The sequence below is a fragment of the Pholis gunnellus genome, assembly GCF_910591455.1.
Source record: "Pholis gunnellus genome assembly, chromosome: 7".
Classification (NCBI taxonomy): domain Eukaryota; kingdom Metazoa; phylum Chordata; class Actinopteri; order Perciformes; family Pholidae; genus Pholis; species Pholis gunnellus.
Window position 1 is genome coordinate 18,650,480 of NC_136533.1, and position 20,143 is coordinate 18,670,622.

Genomic DNA, 20,143 nt, shown 5'->3' on the forward strand with positions numbered 1-20,143 from the left:
AGGGGGAAATTGTGTCAATAAAAGTGACACATTACGCATAAAACGGTGTGTGGTAAGGATATGGAGTGGACCCATGGACTTACAGTATTAACAACTCACCGCTTGCACTCTTCCCACATATCAAGTGTTGCCAAACTTGAAGAGACCCCCATATCTCTGCGTCAGTGTTGACGGCCTGGTCCACGGTCTCCACAGTGAACTTGGGGATTCCGTTATCCCGCTCCAGCAGCGCGCTGCGCAGCACACGCGCGTACACCTCGCGGAAGAGGCTCTCCATGCACGCAGCCAGGTAGATCGCCGCGTGCTCGTGGATCCTGACCGCGACCCTGCTGTCGACCATCCACCTGAAGAACTTCCCCACGTTGAAGATGAGTCCGCAGCGCACCGACTTACCGCGGCTGAACTTGTCCTCCTCCGTGCTCATGTTGTACATGGACAAGGCACTCAGGGCCGCGCTGATGCAGCTCGTCGAGACGCTCCACGACAGGACGATCTTTATGGCACTTTGGATCTCATATTTGGTGCATTTGGCGTAGCGCAAACTCAGGCGCTGCGACTCCTTTGCGACCCTTACCAGGACCCGGCTGACCAGCACCGAGAGCCTGAGCAGGACGTCCTGCGGTGGAGGCGGCAGGGTCATCTCTTCGTCCCTGCTCAGCGCGCTCGCCACTTCCCCGAGGCTCCACGGCACATCCTCAAGCTCGGGTAGTTTAGCGCACTGCCCGGTGCTCTCCAGGATCTCGGCGTCTTCGACCAGGACCGTGTTAACAGTGTCCAGACTGTTGTGTCGACTGTGCATGGATTCGGTTAAATGCCAGTGATTCCCCCCATGCGCCTCTGAGCAGCACAGCGACGCACTGGAAGATCTGAAGGAGTCAGCGGCTCCACCATAACCCGAGTCTAGCGTCAAATCCTCCAGGGTCCTCGTTACTGACTTGCTACTCCTTGCCATAACTGCACTTCATACTGTAAAAGAGGGCTTGGGGAAGTGGAGGAAAATATTCAAGACGGATGGAGTTCGGATACGCACGCGTCTTGCACGAGCTATTCTTACCAATATGATTCTGTTTTTTAGTAAAAGTCCATCCAAGGCTGTCGTATAAAGTTAAGGAGTAGTATCTCACTCCAGTGCATCGACAGTCACACGGAGCCGTACCAGCGCAGTGCATGACAGATGGAGGCGGGGCCGTGGAGACCCGAGAACAGCTGTCAGCCAATGGACTCTCGGGATGAAGCAGCAAAGAGTTTTAATTGGATCGCTTTAGAGGATCAATAAAAAGTCACTGATGTAGCCCATGCTAAGCCTTATTAATAATTTATAAAAGCGATGTAAACACTGAGCACAATGCTGGTGCTGTTGGCTGTAGTCTACTTTAGGGAAGTTTCTCAAAACTTTGGAACAGCATAAGTGCAGAAATCCTATCATGTAAAAGTACAATGTAAAAGACAGCAACTGCAGTAAATAATACATCACATGATATACAGTACAAGTAGCTGCTATTATACGATCATGTTTAAGGGACAAGTCCTCCATAGGGATCAGTCTTTTCAGATATTTTCTGAGGGCCCATGTCTGAACGTAACATGACTCAAGACTATTAATAATAGATTGCATGCATAATGTAGCCTTCTCCAATCCTCTGGAGGAAAACTCATTGAAAAGATCTGAATACTTTCAAGGTCATCCGCTGGGATCACTTGCATGGACTAACCTAGCCATTTTGTTGTTTTCCCCCAAAACCCATCGAATCTGCAGGAACCCCATTCCTGAAAGAATGGTGGATGCACATGCAAATACAATTTAAAGGATAAACAACAGCAGCAAGGTAGTTGTTTTAAGTTGAATGCATTGAAAATAACTATAGTCATACTGTATTACTGAAACCAGTTCTCGCAAATGACTATAAATGTACTAGGTGGTGGGAAAGGAAACTTAATTTAAACCATGAACTGGAGATTGCTCATCGATCTGAGGGCCTGTGGCTGCTTTACATCTGAGATGCATGAGACTGAAGCTTCTGTGAGCTGGACGTCTCTGGAGCAACAGTGAACCCTGGTGTTGTACAGTCAAACTTCAGTTTATTTATCAGGGCAAAAGGCTCACATTTCTGTCAAATAGTCTATTGAAATCCTTTATTCTTCACTGGAGATATGCGTCTGTCAGAGTAGATACTATTACAAGCATGTGATGCATGTAAATAGTGTAGTTATTCATTACATACACGTACATACTGTTCCGACTGTGAAGGTCACAGAAGGAAAGGACAAGAAAGGAGCGGGATGTGTGAAAGAAAACATGTTTCTCCAAAACTTATAGAAATCGTAAATGTTTCAGTGAGTTTTCTCACTGCTCTTAATGTGAAACTAGTAAACAGAATACTATATCTCTCTCTTGCTCTATTCCTAAATGTCCCTGTGGATAAATAAAGTATCTAGCTAGTATATTAGTATATCATCCAATAAAGGGGTGAAAGGGTATATTTTGGTGTCATCTTTTAAATGAAAATAAAAACAACTACGAAAAGGAGAGAGAATGGTCTTCATAATGATAATGCTCTCTTCCTCCAGCTTCAGAGAGAGAATCAAAGAGATTGATTTAATTATTTTGATTTATCTAAGTAACCTCATTGACTGCTCTGAGACAGCTCTATCCTGATTAAAAAAAATAGCTTTGATGTAGGGCACCAAAGAATTTAGGAGAATCATTTCTTGTAAAATGAAAGTGAAACTAAATTGGGTTATAAAACTCACCTTGAAGGTCTTTTATATTCCTAGAGGATAATATAATACCACAATTTGTATTACCGTGTTTGCTACAAATTAGCCTTTACGGCCGAGGGTCTGCTTCAATCTTAATTTAGAGGGGGCATCAAGTCAGAAGGAGCACAATTCGGAACGAGGCAATTAAAAAAAAGATGGGTTTTTTGCCATAAGCCCTTTTAAAACCCACAAGAGCCCAAACACAAACCAAGTGGGGGCTTTCAGTATGGTAATGTTGTTCTGATGGTGTTGGTCTGTCCACCGCTTTGGTCCAGAATTAAATACCTCAGATACAATTTGATGGATTGCCTCTGGTGTATACAACAGTTTTGACCAAATAAAAACTCCTGTTAGCCTTAGCTATACTTTGTGTGTTTGGTGCCATGTCAGCATGCTGCCAGCCTACACTAAGAACATGGTACACATTATAGGCTATACTCACTAAACATCAGCATGTCAATGTGAGCATGCTGACATTAACATTTAGCTCAATGAGCTGCAGCCGTACCGGGCAGCTAGCATGGCTGTAGACTCTTAGTATTGTTTCATATCACCTCATATTCTGCTATACAAGCAACCCATATTTACATCGCTTAACATGCACACTATCATACACAGCGTAGTGCTGATTGTATTGTATCGTCAATCAACTTAGAGCATTGACTGAACGCGCGTTGGACAGGCTAGCAGCAACCTACTCTGTGTCATATTCAGTCATTGGCCACAGCTGTGACTGCTCTAACCAAAGCAAACAACAACAAAAAACTTGACACACACATTTAAAAAAAAAAACGTTCTGCTCCTCGAAGTGAGAAAACAGAAATGATGAAGGAATAATTTAATTTGAAAAAATGTGATGAAGAGGATTCCAAGGCCTTTCAGAACCAATTCTGGTTAAGACTGTCATCTAGTGTCCACTTGCAAAACTACATGCAATTATATAAGTAACTCAGGTAACTTACTAAACGGTAAGCAACTGATTGCCTTACATTGAGCTTTGCTGTTTACTGTCATCCTTGGTTCCTGCATCACTCAGTGTGCTGTTTCAAAGCTGATAGCCGATGAATAGAGTTTGTCAGATATATGCTCTGGGCAAGTTAAAAGCCTGCACAGGTAGATATTTACTATAATAGTACATATACTTTAAAGCTGGGTCTGTGGAGCAAATGTTTTGACAGCCTGCTCCAGGGTGATACAGTATGTTCCTCTCACTTCAGCACTGCACATTCCTCTTTCCTCTTAGGCATTTCTTTGATAGCCTATAAGTAACGTGTACCAGTATTTGAATGACCCTGTAATGACACTGTAATATGGATTATTTTCACTGAGCGTAGTTAAAATCAAGCATTCCTTGTGGAGTAGAGAGATAACTTTAACAAACAAAGAAAACATTTTAATTAAATATTGCCTGATTTGCCATGAAGTATGAATAGAATGTTATTTAAAGGGTCCAACCTACTTCATAGTTCACAATCATACTGTCCAGTTTAGCTTTAATTTTCTTCATTTTCACAAATCCCATGGGGCACAATGACAGCCCCTCATTTTACTTTTCTATGCAAAGCGATATTTTTTAATTCACGATGTAAGCACAGTATTCAAATAAAACTAAAAGATGTCTTACAACTACATTATTACATTATTACATCTCATTTGCATAGACAATCATCAATGAATGTACAACGATGTAATATAATCAATTTAACGTGCTGATGAAGCACATTTTTTATCAGGGATGAGCTATTGCTTTCTATGTATGTTGACATGTCCAAAAATAATAATAACAGTACAATATCATCAATTGTTTAGGGTTGATATCCTAGACATTATAACTAGAGCGATGATTATCACAATAGCATTACTATCTACTGTTATATTACTATCACAAATTACAATTTATGTAATTAAACTTTGCTCCCATTGGTTACGATTAACGCTGCTGACAGTGGGCGGGGTTGGCTGGTATCGACCAAACGCTCAGCGGCAGTGATGGCGGTGCGATCCCCGTGCTAAATCGAGCCAGGGCTGCCTTCTCTGCATGTGCTCATCCGGGTACTTCTGGGTCCACCACGTAACCTCACGTAGCTCGACCTAGATCCTCAGATTAGTTCCCTTTACCAGATACTTAAGGGGGTGTCTTTATTTCATGTAATGCAAAAGTGAACCCATAACACAAACTGTTGAGAGAATACAACTGATAATCGGCCTTTAGATCATTCACAACAGCTGCAGATGTCACCTAATCAGCTGCAAGAAAGCACATTATGTAAACGTGACAGAAACACGTTGTATAACAGTTGAGGCTGACCAATCAGAGCGCGGCATTTCTCCCTGCGTAGTCTCTTGGGTCGAGATGTTGAAGGAGGTTTTGCGCGTCAGGCGTGTTTACCAGGCGTTACAATGTATCCACTGTTATAATTACCGTGTTATCGAGGTCGGATGTGCGGTATCTTAGTGTAGACTATCGTCACACGCGGAGACAACCCGGAGCTATTTCAGCGTTTTCTACTTTTCTACTTTGTCGCACATGGGCTTCACGTGCGACAGCTAAAGAAAATACATCACTTTAAACAAAGCTGTTGGCTGAAAACGTGTTTCTTCCGAACGACTTTCCGTTGAATCAACGTCCATCGTTGCTACTGATCAAGAGTTTGGCCGTTTTTCTCGCGTCTTGCTGCGGGTGTCTGCTGTCCCACTTTGCAGCTCGGGAGACGCGCCTCTGTGTTTGAGTTAATGGAGCAAGCTTAAGGTCTGACCGACCAGTACCACAGCCGGTACCACTCCTCCATCAACCCACTGACCAGGTTCCAAGCTTGGACACGGTTGTGAAAGGACACTTGACTATTTTGCTGTTTTGTTGTTATTGGGGATCCCCTACCCTCATTGTTACACAACTGGGAGTAAATAAAGCAGGCGACATGGTGGTCAACACCATCCACTGGTTCAGGAAGGGACTCCGGCTGCACGACAACCCGTCTCTAAGGGACTCCATCCGGGATGCGGACTCCCTGCGCTGCGTTTACATCCTGGACCCCTGGTTTGCAGGGTCCTCCAATGTGGGCATCAACAGGTGGAGGTAAGCTAGACCTGAGAGCGAGGGGGAGTGGTGATGGGTGGAGGGTTGAACAGAATATTTGTCTGCACCTCACCCCAGATCTAGTGAACCCAGTTTAACTCTGCTTATCCATCCAATGGTCTCACTAACACTGACTTAACCACCTGTCTGTCTGTCCAAATGGGTCACATGTTCGCACTTTTGGATCATTCCTAGGCGTGTGTTTTTGCACATTCTTTGTAAATACTGTGAAACTAGATATTAAAGAGTATAATTAATGTGTTATATGTCAGACTCATCTTAATCAGTTATACCTATTACTGTTAAAAGGTGTCTTGCAGCAAAGCTGGCATCTGTAACAGACAACGTGCTCTATGATAGCTTCTACAATTGTGTAGGGATTTATATCTTCACACCATTTGGTGTGGGTTTTATGTTTCACCAAAACAAGCAGTGCACTGGTTTAGTTACCGTTGTTTTATCACTACTTGTTATGTCACATTCTACCCAAATCTAAATACACTATATAGGATATCACTGTCACTAGATGAGTTGGACACAGCAGCTAAATGTTGCTCTATATAATGAACAGTTCATGACTTTGTAAACAGTCTGTGTTTCTCTGTGTGTATACATGTCACCATGTGGAGGTCACCATGGTCACGCCCCCCTGAGTTGTAAACAAGTAACAGCAAGTTTTCATAGAGTGCTTAAAGAAAAACACAAAAGGACTAACGTAGCATACAGTTTACTGTATGAAACCTGTAATACAATCTGAATATTTAGTTTACAAACCTGTCCATAGACATTGTTTTATTTTACCTTTATTTAACCAGACAGGATTTATTCATTTGAAGTCCTCGTGATTTTGATTAGGCTGACATATCCTGCTTTATAATACAAACGGCAAGGTGGTGTTGTAGTCAACTTGAGAGGTGATTGAAAAGTACAATAACACGGGATGTTATAAAAGATGACTGGGAGTATTTGTCTTCTTCGTTCCAGCATGCATTAGTTTTAGTTTTGCTCTCAGTCCTCCCAATGATGATCAATAATCCACAGAGCATGATGAGCATGGCGTCTTCATTTGTTTCCTTGGATTCACCCGTCGGCATGATCGTGTCAGTTAGCCACCCAGTAGCTTTGGTAACGTTCTGCCGACAAGGAGCTGCTCATTTAGCTAAAATACAACTAATGGAAATAGATGATGACTTTATAAAGAGATGTATAATATTCAAAGAGAGCACATTTTACAAATAGTCTGACGTTTTCCTCGAATCTCTCCTCTGCTGACGTTCAGATGGCGCATTGTATCATTGGCCTCATATTGTACCACTGTACAGTTCAGTATGAATTGACTGTAGTCCATCATTCAATTCATTTGTAAAGAACCTGCTGTGACCCTCATGTCCTGTGAGGAGGTGTTTAAGGCAGTAAGCATGCCCTACCACGATGACAACACATTTTTCCAAGCCTACTAACTCTGATGCTCAACCCTAAACGGAAGAAATTGGGTCAGTGTTATGGTGATTACATCATCACCACTGCTTCACTATTTTGACCTACATTAAATCCGCGTTGAGCACACTATCTCTATACATTTTCCAACATTACCGTGGGCACATTGACAGCTTTTCTGTGTTTACTGGTGTTCAGAATAAATGCTCAGTTTCTCCCTCATCTCAATTCTGTCAACTGTAATGCCGACACATGCTAAACCTCGTAATCTGGCTGCCTGCTGCAGTGAAATGAGAGGTTTTCTAAAAGGACTCTGGTGCTGGGAAACACGACCGCTTTTGTCCACAGTGACTGCCAAAATCAACACAAAATGAAAGTTCTTCATAGTAACTTCAATAGTGAAGCAAAAATAAAAGCGCAATAAAATCAGTCCAGTAGCACGGAGAGTAAATAACAAAAGCATTTCCCCAACTGCTGTAAGAATGAATTGTATGAGGTGCTGGTTTGTTATGATTGTGCTGGTTGTAATACAGAGAAAAGGTTAAAAGCTGCGTCATCTACCACATGGAAGAACTTTCACGTTTCCTGCCTCTCACTGTAATACATGTTAGGAAGTTACTTCCCTTACAGATGGCACACTCACCGTTGTGTTAAGTGTAGTTGTCTGTCTGCTGCTGCTCTTGGTGACATGATGCAGGAGCTGTGTACGGTCCACTGTGTGTGTGTAAAAAGACTTCACCAGCAGAGGGCTGCCTGCTCACATTCAAACGCCTCACTTTCATGCACTCTCTTCCATTGATGAGAGATTTTTGTTCTGTAGCCTTTATGTCATATTTTGTAAATATCACTGATGGTCTCAATTTTTTATTTTTACCTTGTGTGGTCATTTGTGCACATGAGCCGTATGGTTATGTCTTTTATTTTAAAGTTTTGATTAAAAGAAATGAAGGATTATCTATCGCTAAATCGGACATTGTCAAAACATGGTGACAAAAGTATTATTGCGTACTGTGACGATGGTGATGTTGGGGACAAGAGGTGCCTTTGGAGAGCCCAGAGGATATGAAAAGACAAAACGCACACCAGCCACAGTCTGTTCACCCGGCTGCTGCTGTCTGGCACGCTGCCGCACTGTACTTTAGAGCAGCTTTGAGGCACTTTAATTCACCCTGCACATATAATATAGTTTTGATTTTGTGAGTGTTTTTTGAGGCAGCATAATGGAACTACAAACTGCATTTCGTTTGCAATCCTGTTGTACAATGACAACAAATGAATCTTGTAACCCTCTGGTTTATAATCAGTTAGTTGACCGTTCTGTCTGCTCGGTTCCAGGTTTTTGTTGCAGTGCTTAGAGGACTTGGATGCCAGCCTGCGCAAACTCAACTCCCGCTTGTTCGTCATCAGAGGCCAGCCTACAGATGTCTTCCCTCGGATCTTTAAGGTATGATCGACGAAATGGAGTAGAAGATGCAGTCTTATACATTATGCTTTGTAAAGAAATAAACTCGCTTTTGAAAATGGTTTTAACATAATGTTATAGCTCATGTAGCAGTAGCTGAAAAACAATGGAACATGTTTCTGGTAAACGTATGCAATTGCCCTCCCAAATTAATTGCTTGAAAATTAAATACTAAGAGATTTAATTGTTTCAGTCATATGACCCCAGCTACATATTAAGTGCCCTTACATGTTGTCTTGAAGCCAAGTTTGAAGTTAAAAAACAATTTGTTGCTCGTAAAAAATAACATTCGCTATAAACAATGTGGTCAGTCCATCTTTTTCATGCATGTCCTTTCAGAATACAACAATGAATTATATCTGTTGCTGTCCCTCAGGAATGGCAGATTAACCGTCTATCTTACGAGTATGACTCTGAGCCGTTTGGCAAGGAACGTGATGCTGCCATCCAAAAACTAGCCAGCGAGGCTGGGGTGGAGGTCATGGTGCGGACTGCTCACACCCTCTACGATCTGGACAAGTGAGTGACTTTACAGTTTTAGTTGAAGCAAATGTCCCATAGTAGTAAACCTGTTTGAAACGCTGTTGCTTTTCCCCTCCTGCTTTGCGTTTGTGAAGACTTGTGTTGATTCCCTTTACATTTGTCTTTCCTAAAGGATCATAGAACTCAACGACGGTCAGTCTCCTCTCACGTACAAGCGCTTCCTGGCCCTCATCAACCGTATGGATGCTGTGGAGCTACCTGCAGAGACGATCACATCTGAGGTCATCAAAAAATGTGCCACACCCATCAGCGAAGACCATGATGACAAGTTTGCGGTGCCCTCCCTGGAAGAGCTTGGTAAAAAAAAAGTTTTATTATTATTTGTAAGTTTGTTAGGTGCATGAATATATATCTCAGTGTCCTAGACTTTGAACAATTGTTGAATCTATATTTGAATATTGTGTTTTTTCAGGTTTTGAGACAGAGGGCCTGACCACAGCAGTATGGCCAGGTGGAGAAACAGAAGCCCTCATGAGGCTAGAGCGGCATCTGGAGAGAAAGGTAAATATACATTTTTGTCATAACTGTGTGATACACATTGAATTACATTTTTCAATGTAGACTACATCAGAAAGTAATTCTCCAAGCAATACGGTTCGAAAATATTGGCTAAACCTTTGCGACCCCTATTTATTCATTTTAATTTGACGTTCAGTTTTAGATTTATACACACTATTTATTTTGTTATTCATTACTTTGACTTAGATGTTCTTCTTAACAGTTATCCGATTCGTAGAGTCATTTTTAGAGTCAGAGATTCTTAATTCGGGTTGATTTTTATTTAATTTTTAATATATCTGTGGAGCGTATCAGACGACTAATTGGCTAGCAGCTTTTTACTGCACGAAACTATTGTTGTTGTATCGGCCTTTAAAAATCCAGTATCGGTCATGTTAATGTCTAGACATCTGTTGAGGCAAGGGAATCCAAACTGAACTAAAATGGTAAAAAGCAGCCTACATCTGGTAAATGTCTCACTGCTGGTTAGATAACGATGACAAAGACGGAACGAAATGTAAAGCAGACAAATGGACAAGGGAGGGCCTGCACATTTCTTTGACTTACATTTACAATTTGGATGCTATTTAGTCTAGAATGGGGAAAAATTAGATCAGTTTCTTCATAACTAGAAAGAAAAGATTGATCATCGTAAAAAAAAAACTTCATAGATGACCAATGTGGTTTTGACGTTTCTAGGATTTGCACACACTGTGTTTATATGCTATATCACCATCCACAGCGTCTTTGTTTCACCTCTTTTAAGCCTCAGTGTTTGAGTCCTGACACTTAAATGTTTCACTTGATGTCTGTCATGTGTTTTCTCTCAGCGATCACAGTGGGATTATTTTAATCAAACGTTGACTGACCTTCATTTTTTCAGGCATGGGTGGCAAACTTTGAGCGTCCACGTATGAACGCCAACTCCCTGCTGGCCAGTCCCACAGGCCTCAGCCCCTACCTGCGATTTGGATGTCTCTCCTGTCGGCTCTTCCACTTCAAACTTACTGATCTTTACAGGAAGGTATGAAGGACCACAGACAAGAAACAACACAAACATTTCATATTTGGAAAAAAGCCTTTTCACGTTTTATCATAATTTGCTTTCACTCAGATTGGTTTTATGTTGATGTGAGAAGCATAAGCTGAGGCAATACTCTGGGAGATAGGCATTAAAATGACGACACCGTCTACATCTTAAAATCATGATTAAGTACAGCTTGTTCTAAGACTGTGTCCTCTATCTTATCAGGTCAAGAAGAACAGCACCCCACCGCTTTCCTTGTACGGCCAGCTGTTGTGGAGGGAGTTCTTCTATACGACTGCCACCAACAACCCCTGCTTTGACAAGATGGTGGGAAACCCCGTTTGTGTGCAGATCCCCTGGGACCGAAACCCAGAGGCGCTGGCCAAGTGGGCAGAGGGACGGACAGGCTATCCCTGGATAGACGCCATTATGACCCAGCTGAGGCAGGAGGGGTGGATCCATCATTTGGCGAGGCACGCTGTGGCCTGCTTCCTCACCAGGGGAGGCCTCTGGGTCAGCTGGGAGGAAGGCATGAAGGTAAGAACAGAGAAAAGGGATCTAGTGTCTGAGTACATGAGGTGCACAAAAAAGGAAGAGTTACAGTAAATGAATGTGCCTAGCTGCTGCTGTCCTGATGTTTCTTGCTCTGATTGAGGCTACTAGCATGCATTGTCTCAACTGTCCGCTGTGTGTCTTGTACAGGTGTTTGAAGAGCTGCTTATAGACGCGGACTGGAGTGTAAATGCTGGCAGCTGGATGTGGCTTTCGTGCAGTTCATTTTTCCAGCAGTTTTTCCACTGCTACTGCCCTGTGGGATTTGGACGACGCACGGACCCCAATGGGGACTTCATACGGTCAGTCAGTACTTCCATCTGCATCACATGAACATAAAAGCACTGGCCTTTCAAAAGCTCATGACGTCGTGGGTATTTGTGCACCATGCAGTCATTTCAAATGGGGAACTAATATCTCATTGTTAGCTTGTGCTCTTCTGTAGCCTCACATGGGACTGATTTGTCAAGGTTTGTCACAATATAGTCATGTGAAGTAATTGAACAATGAGGCACATTGTGTGACCTAATTTAAAGAGCCAATATTCATTTAAAAAAGAATGAGCTTTCACAGTCCGTATTACTGGTGTTTGAACAATAACTTATCCACTACAACATTACTGCAACTTATCAGACAACACGTACGTGTATCTATAGTGTGCTGCAAGATTCTACTTTACCTTATATCATGTTCCACACATCGTTTATACTCCAAATCCATCTTCATTCTCTTCTCTCTCTGCTTCCAGGCGTTATTTGCCCATATTGAGAGGCTTTCCAGCCAAATACATCTATGATCCTTGGAATGCCCCAGAGGAAGTGCAGAAGGCAGCCAAGTGTATCATAGGAGTCCACTATCCAAAGCCCATGGTGAACCATGCTGAGGCCAGCCGCGTCAACATAGAGCGCATGAAGCAAATCTACCAGCAGCTCTCCAGCTACAGAGGACTGAGTAGGTACACGAACCAAATATGTATAACCTCAGACTCACTCTCTCCTGCCATCATTTTAATGCATTTGAAAATATCTGGAAATACAGGTAGCGTATTTATACAGATAAAACAAAGTTCAAAGGAAATGGCTTTTCCTATATATAGTTCTGACTTTTTAGTCACTCATGCAATCCAGGATTCCCTATGAAACCTGTTATGAGACCCAACCCCATGCACCACGATGATGGACAGCAGCTCTGAGAGCTTACTTGTTGTTGGATTCAGAGCGATTGCTTTGCCTTTTGACAAATGCAAACTACACAACATTGCAATAGAATACAGCACAACGAGATAAATGCTTCTGTTGTGCGATCGATAAGGGGCAGTTTGCAGATAAAACCCCAGTAATAGCTCTGCGGTTTTGTAGCAACTATACTGGCACAAAACCACCTGGCTGTCACATGTAGAAACACCTTCATAAGACCAGAAATATAGAGCCGATGTTTCTTTATAGTTGTGTAAATTAAAACGTCTTGGTCTCCTTGCAGGTCTGCTGGCAACAGTACCTGCCAATCCCAGCAATGGTGCGAATGGCAGTAGTGTCGGAGGAGTCCACTCAGGGACCTGTCATGGTCCGGGAGGGTCCTCTGAAGGCCTCCCCACATATGCAGGAATATCTCGAACAGGTATGTAGGTTGGATGGTTAACATTGTCATTAAAATACAGTTCTTTGAATGTTACATTACATACATTTAAAATTGTACACGATACTAACATGTTATTTACGCAAAGTCATTACACATGGCTAAAACGGATACCCATGAAACCTGGGTCAGCTAGCAGTGTGATTTCACATTTTTGCCATCCCTGGCCTGCAGGATTTGGGAACTGAATATTGAGCTTTATTACCGAACATGACTAAACTACTGCTCCCAAAACAAGCCAGATGTAATTACAGACATCTTTACAAGTACATAACCATCCAGTCCATGTATATCCATTCAGTATTTATTCCTTTATTTCTTTAATGTTTGTTTATAACTTACAGACCACCTTAAACATTCCCTCCTATTTTCCTCTACTTATGTAGATAACTGCATAACAGTCCTGTTTTTTTTTATGTGCACGTATACTTGGCCAAATGAAGCTAATTCTGATTCTGATATTCAAAAACAATAAAATGCCCTCAGCCAAGTTGCTGAACTGCAAAAGGAAGTAACAGCGTGATAGGTTTATTCACTTCACTGTTCTATCTATTGACTTTAGTGTTTTACGTTTTAATGCAGAAAGAGGTAATTCCACGCAGAAGCGGCGCCGTGAAGAAGCTCCTCCCAGCTCTAAATCCTGGAGGCAGAGCAACTAGTGTGCAAAAAGCAGAATACAAAGGGTCGCTCAGTCATCGGGATATCATCTTCTCCTGAAGCGCCCTCAGCTGACACACAGTAGTAACTGTAACTAACAACCATGGATAGATCCATAACATAGGTCTCCAGATTGGACACATCGCACATCTCAGGAACCATGGAAGGAATTCAGAGACAATGCTAACATTGAAGAGCGAGAACCCTGGGAAAGCGGAGTATAAAAGGATGAAAACAATTGATCTATGAAGTCTTCAAACCAATTGTCTTCCACTACAGTATGTAACTGTACAACTGTTAAAACCACTAGTCATGATCACCAATGCCCTTTTTTCACCTCAGCACCCCACATCAGTGAAACTGTAATTCAGCGGATTATTAAATCAGATAAATGTTTATCTACGCATCAGTTCTCATATATAGTGAGCTGGATATTTTTTTAAATACCTGACTGCTACTTCTTTATGTGAAAATGACAAAATCTGAAATCTCATTCCCATCTGAGTGATGGGGAAACAACAACAACACAATCTGGAGAATGTGGAAGATTTCTTGTTTATGGCTGACACCCTCAGCTACTGTTGACACTGAGACATATGACCGAGATAACACACAGTTGTTGCTTTTCTCAAAAACAAGCCTCCAATAATTCCATACGAAGAATATTAGGTCACACTGTCATGAATCTACATAGTGTGAGAACGTTTTTTTAAGGAATATTAGAAGGAAGGCTGTCAGGTTTGACGATACAGCAGGCCTTAAAAAGACCATTTTACATTTTGTAAATGTTTGTTTTAATTTCCAACTTATTTATATTTGGTTCTGTGGTTTCTAAACTACTTTTGTAAATAATGTGTAACCAAAACTCTACGAGTTCCACTGTGAATGCATGTGCTTTTGTCTCCCAGGTGATTGTAAATGTATTATTTTTTTATAAAGAATGACCAAATTCTAACTGTATTGAAATGGCAATAAATGACCTATCCTTTTGTTTTTTACTTGAACATTTTATTTGCAGTCACCTGTATTTGCAGTTATACACTGTATGTGAACTTGAGACAATTCATTTGAGATACTGGGTTGCATATCACATAACTTTCCACATATGTTTGTTTACCTTTCATCTGGTTTTCCTCAAATGTTGCAGATATGTATACACATTTTAAGTAACCTATAGTAGGTCCATTGGTGGAGTCGGAGGGGCGTTTTCAGTGGAGAAAACACAATGAAGTAACTTCTTGGAGGACCTTACAGTTGATATAAATTGCCCTTTGGTGCCTTTTCAGTGGAGAAAACAAAGTGTGTTTTTGGATGCTGCAATGGTAATGATACAACATGTTAAAGTGCCATCTGGAGTGTGCTTCAATTGGAGAAAACACAAATGTGCCTTCTTAGATGCCTCTATGGTCGATAAAACATGATTAAGTGCTCTCAGAGGAGAACACACGATGAAGCTCCCTCTTGGATGTCCCAATGGTAGATACAACATGGCAAAGTGCCTTCTAGGATACCCTTCCAGTGGAAAAAAACACAATGAAGTGCCCTCTTGGATCTGCCCTTTCCAGTGAAGATGTACTGCACTAATCGGTGCCCTTAGACAGAGAAAACGTGATGCTGTGCCCTATAGTCCGCTACTAGTTCATATTTTAAGTAAAGCCATGTGTTAATTACCAACCTTTCTATTTATTTATGTATTTAATCGGCTGCAATTCTCACATTAGATGTCAAGAGTTTAACAAGTTGTAAAATCTAGTTCATTTCTCTGCTTTTCTTCGCCTGCTCGAGGGAGCCTGACGAAGTACTGTGACCGTCTTGTGAGCGAATCACGTTGCTGTGGGATCACACGGTCGCTTGTTATCTCTGGTGTTTCTGTCGAAACACACTGAAGCATGGAAGCTTAAAATTCCCTCGAGGATGCGCTGCATCTCCACCGTGTCCAATAACAGCTCGCGACGTCGGTGGGCGGTGGTAGCTCAGATCAAGCCTCTATAAATTGCCCCCCCCCTCGCGCATTGAGGAAGTACGGTCTTGTTTCTGTGATTGTTGGAGTTGGAGACAGACATGGACGGGGACAAAGTGCAGAAGAAGCCTATTCGCCTCATTGCAGCGGTCTGCCACGGCGGGGGCATCGGGAAGGATGGACAAATGTCCTGGGATTTACCGTAAGAGTGAAACCGTTTGTGATGACGTCTCTTGCAGGCTTCATTCAGTCAGGAAACGCTGTGCAGCCTACCTGTAATTAAGGTCATCCTTTAATACAGGTAGGCTGCTATGTCGCTGGACAGCTTGTAGTTACAAACGTTGTATATAACGTTAGCCCATAAGCTACAATAGGCCTGCATGCAACTGTCTTGATAGTGGCTACACATGTGTAGTGTAGCCCATCAGTGAATGCTCCATTTGTGTGCAGGTCAGCTCAAAAGAGAGTCAATAGTCTCTTGTGTATTTGCTCAGTCTTCAGTAACGTGCCTTTTGTTAGCTAATAGCTTGCACGTCATTCTCTGCAAACCTCAAGGTAAAGTTTTAAAGAAAAGTTTAAAGGCTTTCAGCCGACGAAAGCAGCTGCTAATAATGATTTCCACTAGTTAATTAATAGACCATAAGTATGTACCAGTGACGTGAGTAATAATGCTTACTTTTGTTGGATCAAAATGACGTGATGCAATGAAACTGGTGTAAACACCTGTGACCAGAGGAGGCATGCTTGGAATTTTTAACTGTCAAATGTCAAATGAAGTTGTTAAACTGTTCTTTTAATTCCTGACTATGTGGTTAATGAATCAACAATGCTGCAGCAGAAGCAGCACTAGTTGCAAAGTTAACAGGTAGGCTATGCCTTCTAGCAGCAGCTATATGCTGGAGTTGCCAGTGATGTCAAGGTGTAGTACAGCAGCTGTACAAGTATAGTGGTACAGTAGAGCAAGTAGCAGCAGTACTGCTACACAGTAGTTGTTGTGTTATAGGACTACATTGTATTCGCTAGGGCATCATTTGCTCTGTGTGGAAACTCTAAGCAGCAGTACAAGGGGTTAATGAGCTCGGTAACAGAGCTGACTGTAATACTATTCAAAATGTGACTCTTGCAGATTGGAATTCCAGAACTTTAGGAACCACGTCTTGGGGGTGTCGAGACCAGGTAATCCTCAACGTCAATATTACATCATATTAAAGCCGCCTTATATAGGGCTGGGTTTTAGAACGGGAGCCAGAATCCCACCTGTATTGTGTTACTTATACCAAAATGATATCCTTACTTTGCTACATCTAAAAGAGCCTTACGGGGACATTTATGTTGGTAGGATGAGGGATAAACTGTTTCTTATTCCAAATGTATTATATCTCAATATATATCATTATCATGATATGAAATTACATTATGCCATGATACAAGACTTTATCCATATTCACCCCTACTGCTGTGTGCCACAACAAGTTACGTGAGAGCTGCAATAGTTTTTGGACTTAAGACTCAAATATCTGATTCTTATCTGTTTAAGGAAAGCTGAACTTGATGGTTTGGGGAAAACTGTGCTGGTACTCCATGCCAAAACCTGATTTTCCTCTGCCCAATGTGCTGCATGCGGTGCTGAGCACAACACTGGAGTGAGTGCTCTCTCACACAAATACCTGCATCAACCAGGGCAACAAGATATTTGGGGCGGTCCACAACAGACCCCAGGTTTTCATGGTCACTCGTCCTTCTCAATCTAACGGAGATATCTCCTCTTACAGGACGGTTCCAGAGCACGCCCACTTCTTGTGTCAAGACTTGGACAGTGCTGCCCGTCTGGCTGTGCAGCACCCCCTCGCTGACTTGATTGAGACCATCTGGATTGTTGGCGGGACGCAGGTCTACGAGGTAAACCTGAGCATTGAGCATTCCCTCACTCTTGTTTCCACAATCCTGTTATCCAGCATTCCCAACTTCAATCTGGTCTACTCTGCCACAATAACCAAACTCTTTGTTTTTTTTGTATATGTATGCATGTTATTTATGAGATCATTTGGTCAGCACTAACTTTAAACAAGCATGCACGCTAATGACAGAGTAACAACCCGTAGTTCAGGATGGATCTAACCTCTAAAATGATCTCACACAGCCACAAATATGCAAAGTTGTGTTGTGCAGCTTAGATGCCTTACTTCTTATGTCAGTATGTTTCCTCCCACATTAAAAAACCTATTTATTTTCCCTGGCCTATCACCTTTCATTTTAACATGGCGCTTTTGTGTCAGTTAGTCTTGATTTTAATGTTACTTACTGCCATTAATCCAGTCTTTGTTTGTACGACTGTGTATCTATTGTATGTGCAGCACTTTGGGCAACTTATGTTGTATTTAAAAATGATTGATATCTCATATTGTGTTAAAATACACATGGAAAAGCCAGGTTATTAGTACTGTTCATGTGACCGACTTCTCTGTGGCTTCTTGTTTATGATCAGGATGCGCTGAAGCACCCGTGGTGTGACTTGGTTTACCTGACAGACGTCATGGCAGACTTTGACTGCGACATTTTCTTCCCGGAGTTTGACAGAGAAGTCTTTAAAGAACAAGAAGGGTATGTGTTCATCTCCTCCTCAGATTGTTATAGTGCAGGTTGTCCTTTTTTTTTTTTTCTCTCCCTTGAAAGAGTTGTTTTGTAACTTTCAGAATGTTTTGGTTTAAATATTTCATCTCAATAGGATTTACTGACATCAACACTTACTTCAATTACACTGAATTTGATTAGTTAATTAGCAAATAAAAAAAATAAAGGTAGCTTCTTACCTTGTTTTTGGTATTTTCTTGGTTTCTATGGTTTTCTATCATTCTACTGTTATTGAAAAAGTCTGAGTACTTTACTCGTTTCATGTCAGAAGGTTTTCTTCCACAATGAAAGCTCATTTATGTATAGATATCGTTTATTCATTAAATTATTGTATTTCACAAAACCATTTTCTTCTCGTTTCCAAACTAGATTTCCTGATGTACCGACTGGAATCCAAGAGGAGAACGGCATTAAGTACAAATTCCAGGTATTCAAGAAAGTGACCGGTGACGCGGTGTAGACAACTAACACAGAGAGTCGATGTCAGAAAATGCCTTGAAAACCTGTCGAGATTTATTGCAGAGTCACCTCCTGGATAGACTGTGGAGACATGCTGCCAAAACTCAAACCCACGGTGCGTCATTACATTTTAGTAAAAGCCAAAGTCTTGCTATTGCTATAATTGAGCATTCCAGTGTAAATAGGACCTTTTTTATACTCTTTGTATTCAATGAGATACTTTAAAAGTGGTCCAGTTTGTCGACCCAAGTCTTCTTCCATCGCTGCTGCTTGGTAGGACGTCGTCATCTGCTCTGGTTTCTTTTTTAAATCCCCTGCCACCCTCTGTTGTCAGCGTTCGCATCTCGTCATCCTCCTCAGCAATATTGCAGCTGCACAGAGAATATGCTCGTCAGTCGGCGGCCTGTGTGGATGACGGCTTGTGCTCTATAGCTCAGCAGATCTGGTCCTTTCCAGCCCAACATGACGGCTGCCCGCTTAGAAAGCCACAAGTGAATTGTCCTACTGGTTTGCTTTGATTCTATAATAATTGTGTTTTTATTTAGAAATGCATGAAGACATTTTACAGCTTGTTCTTTGTTGTGTTTAGAAATGAAATGATACAATTATTGATGTGTTTTTTTTGTTTTTACTGTGTAGTCTTTTGTAAATCTAGGAGGTTTTTCTGTAAATAAATCAAGTTTTTAATGGAGTAACAACTGACATTTTGTGAATTCATTTTTAACTTCCCCGGCGTTATGTGATCCCTTCTGCCACTAGATGGAGGCATATCAATGTGACAACAAACAAAAAGCCAACCTTTATGCTGGTGGTGACTGATTAACAATACATACCAGATTTTACCACCAACTTTGATCGATAACACAGGCCATTAACGGTCTCTGTACCCTCTACATTTATTGGGTATTGATAGGCTTTTACTCATAATGGTCACAACGACTTTACTACATATCGAAGTTATAGATTTACAGCGATTCACATGCAGGTTTGAACATGTAACAACAAGTAAGATAGTCATCTGTTGTGACTCTGTGTCAGTACTGTCGAGCATTAAAACAGGATCAGCAAGAAATCAACAAGTATATTTACTTATTCAAGGTTTAGCAGCCAGGGGAAAAACATTGTGTTCATGTGGGAATATGAGATAGGAGACAAACTGATACAGGTTAGAAGGGCTTTATTCAATTATTTAGGATGAAACCGGTTCATTATCCAGAATATAACTTATTTAAAATGTCAACTTTTTTTTCTATTGTTTTATAATGAAAAAACTGTCATAAGGTGGCAGTTTGCAACTTTAAAATTGGTATGTAGTCCGCCATTAACTAAGAAAACTACCTGCAAGAGGTACTCAAGCTGCAACGTTTGTTCAGGCCGTTGGAGTGAGGCAGGTGCACACGTGTTTACATGTATCCGTTGGCGTCAGTGCAGAGAAGACGAGAGGGT

The 20,143-nt window shown here is 41.6% G+C and overlaps 3 protein-coding genes across 4 annotated transcripts in view; 2 read left to right on the top strand and 1 right to left on the bottom strand.

The window, feature by feature from the left end:
- The window catches only part of btbd11b (BTB (POZ) domain containing 11b), a 65,437-nt gene extending 64,319 nt beyond the window's left edge, over positions 1-1,118 (bottom strand). Inside the window, exon 1 of the mRNA XM_079162959.1 lies at positions 100-1,118. Within this exon, the coding sequence (XP_079019085.1) occupies positions 100-952 (853 nt within the window). The 5' untranslated portion in view covers positions 953-1,118. The remainder of the gene's footprint in view (positions 1-99) is intronic.
- Positions 1,119-5,187: 4,069 nt separating this feature from the next.
- cry1b (cryptochrome circadian regulator 1b) lies at positions 5,188-14,627 on the top strand. Of its 2 annotated transcripts, none has more exons than XR_013767137.1 (11): positions 5,188-5,836; positions 8,609-8,717; positions 9,112-9,254; positions 9,391-9,575; positions 9,691-9,779; positions 10,660-10,800; positions 11,029-11,340; positions 11,506-11,657; positions 12,104-12,310; positions 12,835-12,972; positions 13,573-14,627. XR_013767137.1 is itself a non-coding variant. In XM_079162167.1 (11 exons), the coding sequence occupies exons 1-11, from the start codon at positions 5,679-5,681 to the stop codon at positions 13,647-13,649; spliced, it is 1,707 nt and encodes a 568-aa protein (XP_079018293.1). In that variant the 5' UTR covers positions 5,188-5,678; the 3' UTR covers positions 13,650-14,627. The 2 variants fall into 2 exon arrangements, 1 of the variants encoding a protein (XP_079018293.1); XM_079162167.1 differs by having other exon boundaries at positions 12,104-12,306.
- Positions 14,628-15,673: 1,046 nt separating this feature from the next.
- Positions 15,674-19,399, top strand: LOC306698282 (dihydrofolate reductase). The gene is made up of 6 exons (XM_079162527.1): positions 15,674-15,809; positions 16,734-16,783; positions 17,145-17,250; positions 17,380-17,506; positions 18,093-18,208; positions 18,608-19,399. Exons 1-6 carry the CDS (start codon positions 15,709-15,711, stop codon positions 18,696-18,698), a joined length of 591 nt encoding a protein of 196 aa, XP_079018653.1. The 5' UTR covers positions 15,674-15,708; the 3' UTR covers positions 18,699-19,399.
- The last annotated feature ends 744 nt before the right edge of the window (positions 19,400-20,143 follow it).

What these genes read in the sequence shown, in the direction of transcription:
- LOC306698282 (XM_079162527.1), top strand. Translation starts at nt 15,709, where the DNA reads ATGGACGGGGACAAAGTGCAGAAGAAGCCTATTCGCCTCATTGCAGCG. An exon ending in CAAATGTCCTGGGATTTACC is followed by an intron (nt 15,810 to 16,733) that starts GTAAGAGTGAAA and finishes TGACTCTTGCAG; the next exon opens with ATTGGAATTCCAGAACTTTA. An exon ending in CTTGGGGGTGTCGAGACCAG is followed by an intron (nt 16,784 to 17,144) that starts GTAATCCTCAAC and finishes TATCTGTTTAAG; the next exon opens with GAAAGCTGAACTTGATGGTT.
- cry1b (XM_079162167.1), top strand. Translation starts at nt 5,679, where the DNA reads ATGGTGGTCAACACCATCCACTGGTTCAGGAAGGGACTCCGGCTGCAC. An exon ending in AGCGGCATCTGGAGAGAAAG is followed by an intron (nt 9,780 to 10,659) that starts GTAAATATACAT and finishes TCATTTTTTCAG; the next exon opens with GCATGGGTGGCAAACTTTGA. An exon ending in GCTGGGAGGAAGGCATGAAG is followed by an intron (nt 11,341 to 11,505) that starts GTAAGAACAGAG and finishes TGTCTTGTACAG; the next exon opens with GTGTTTGAAGAGCTGCTTAT.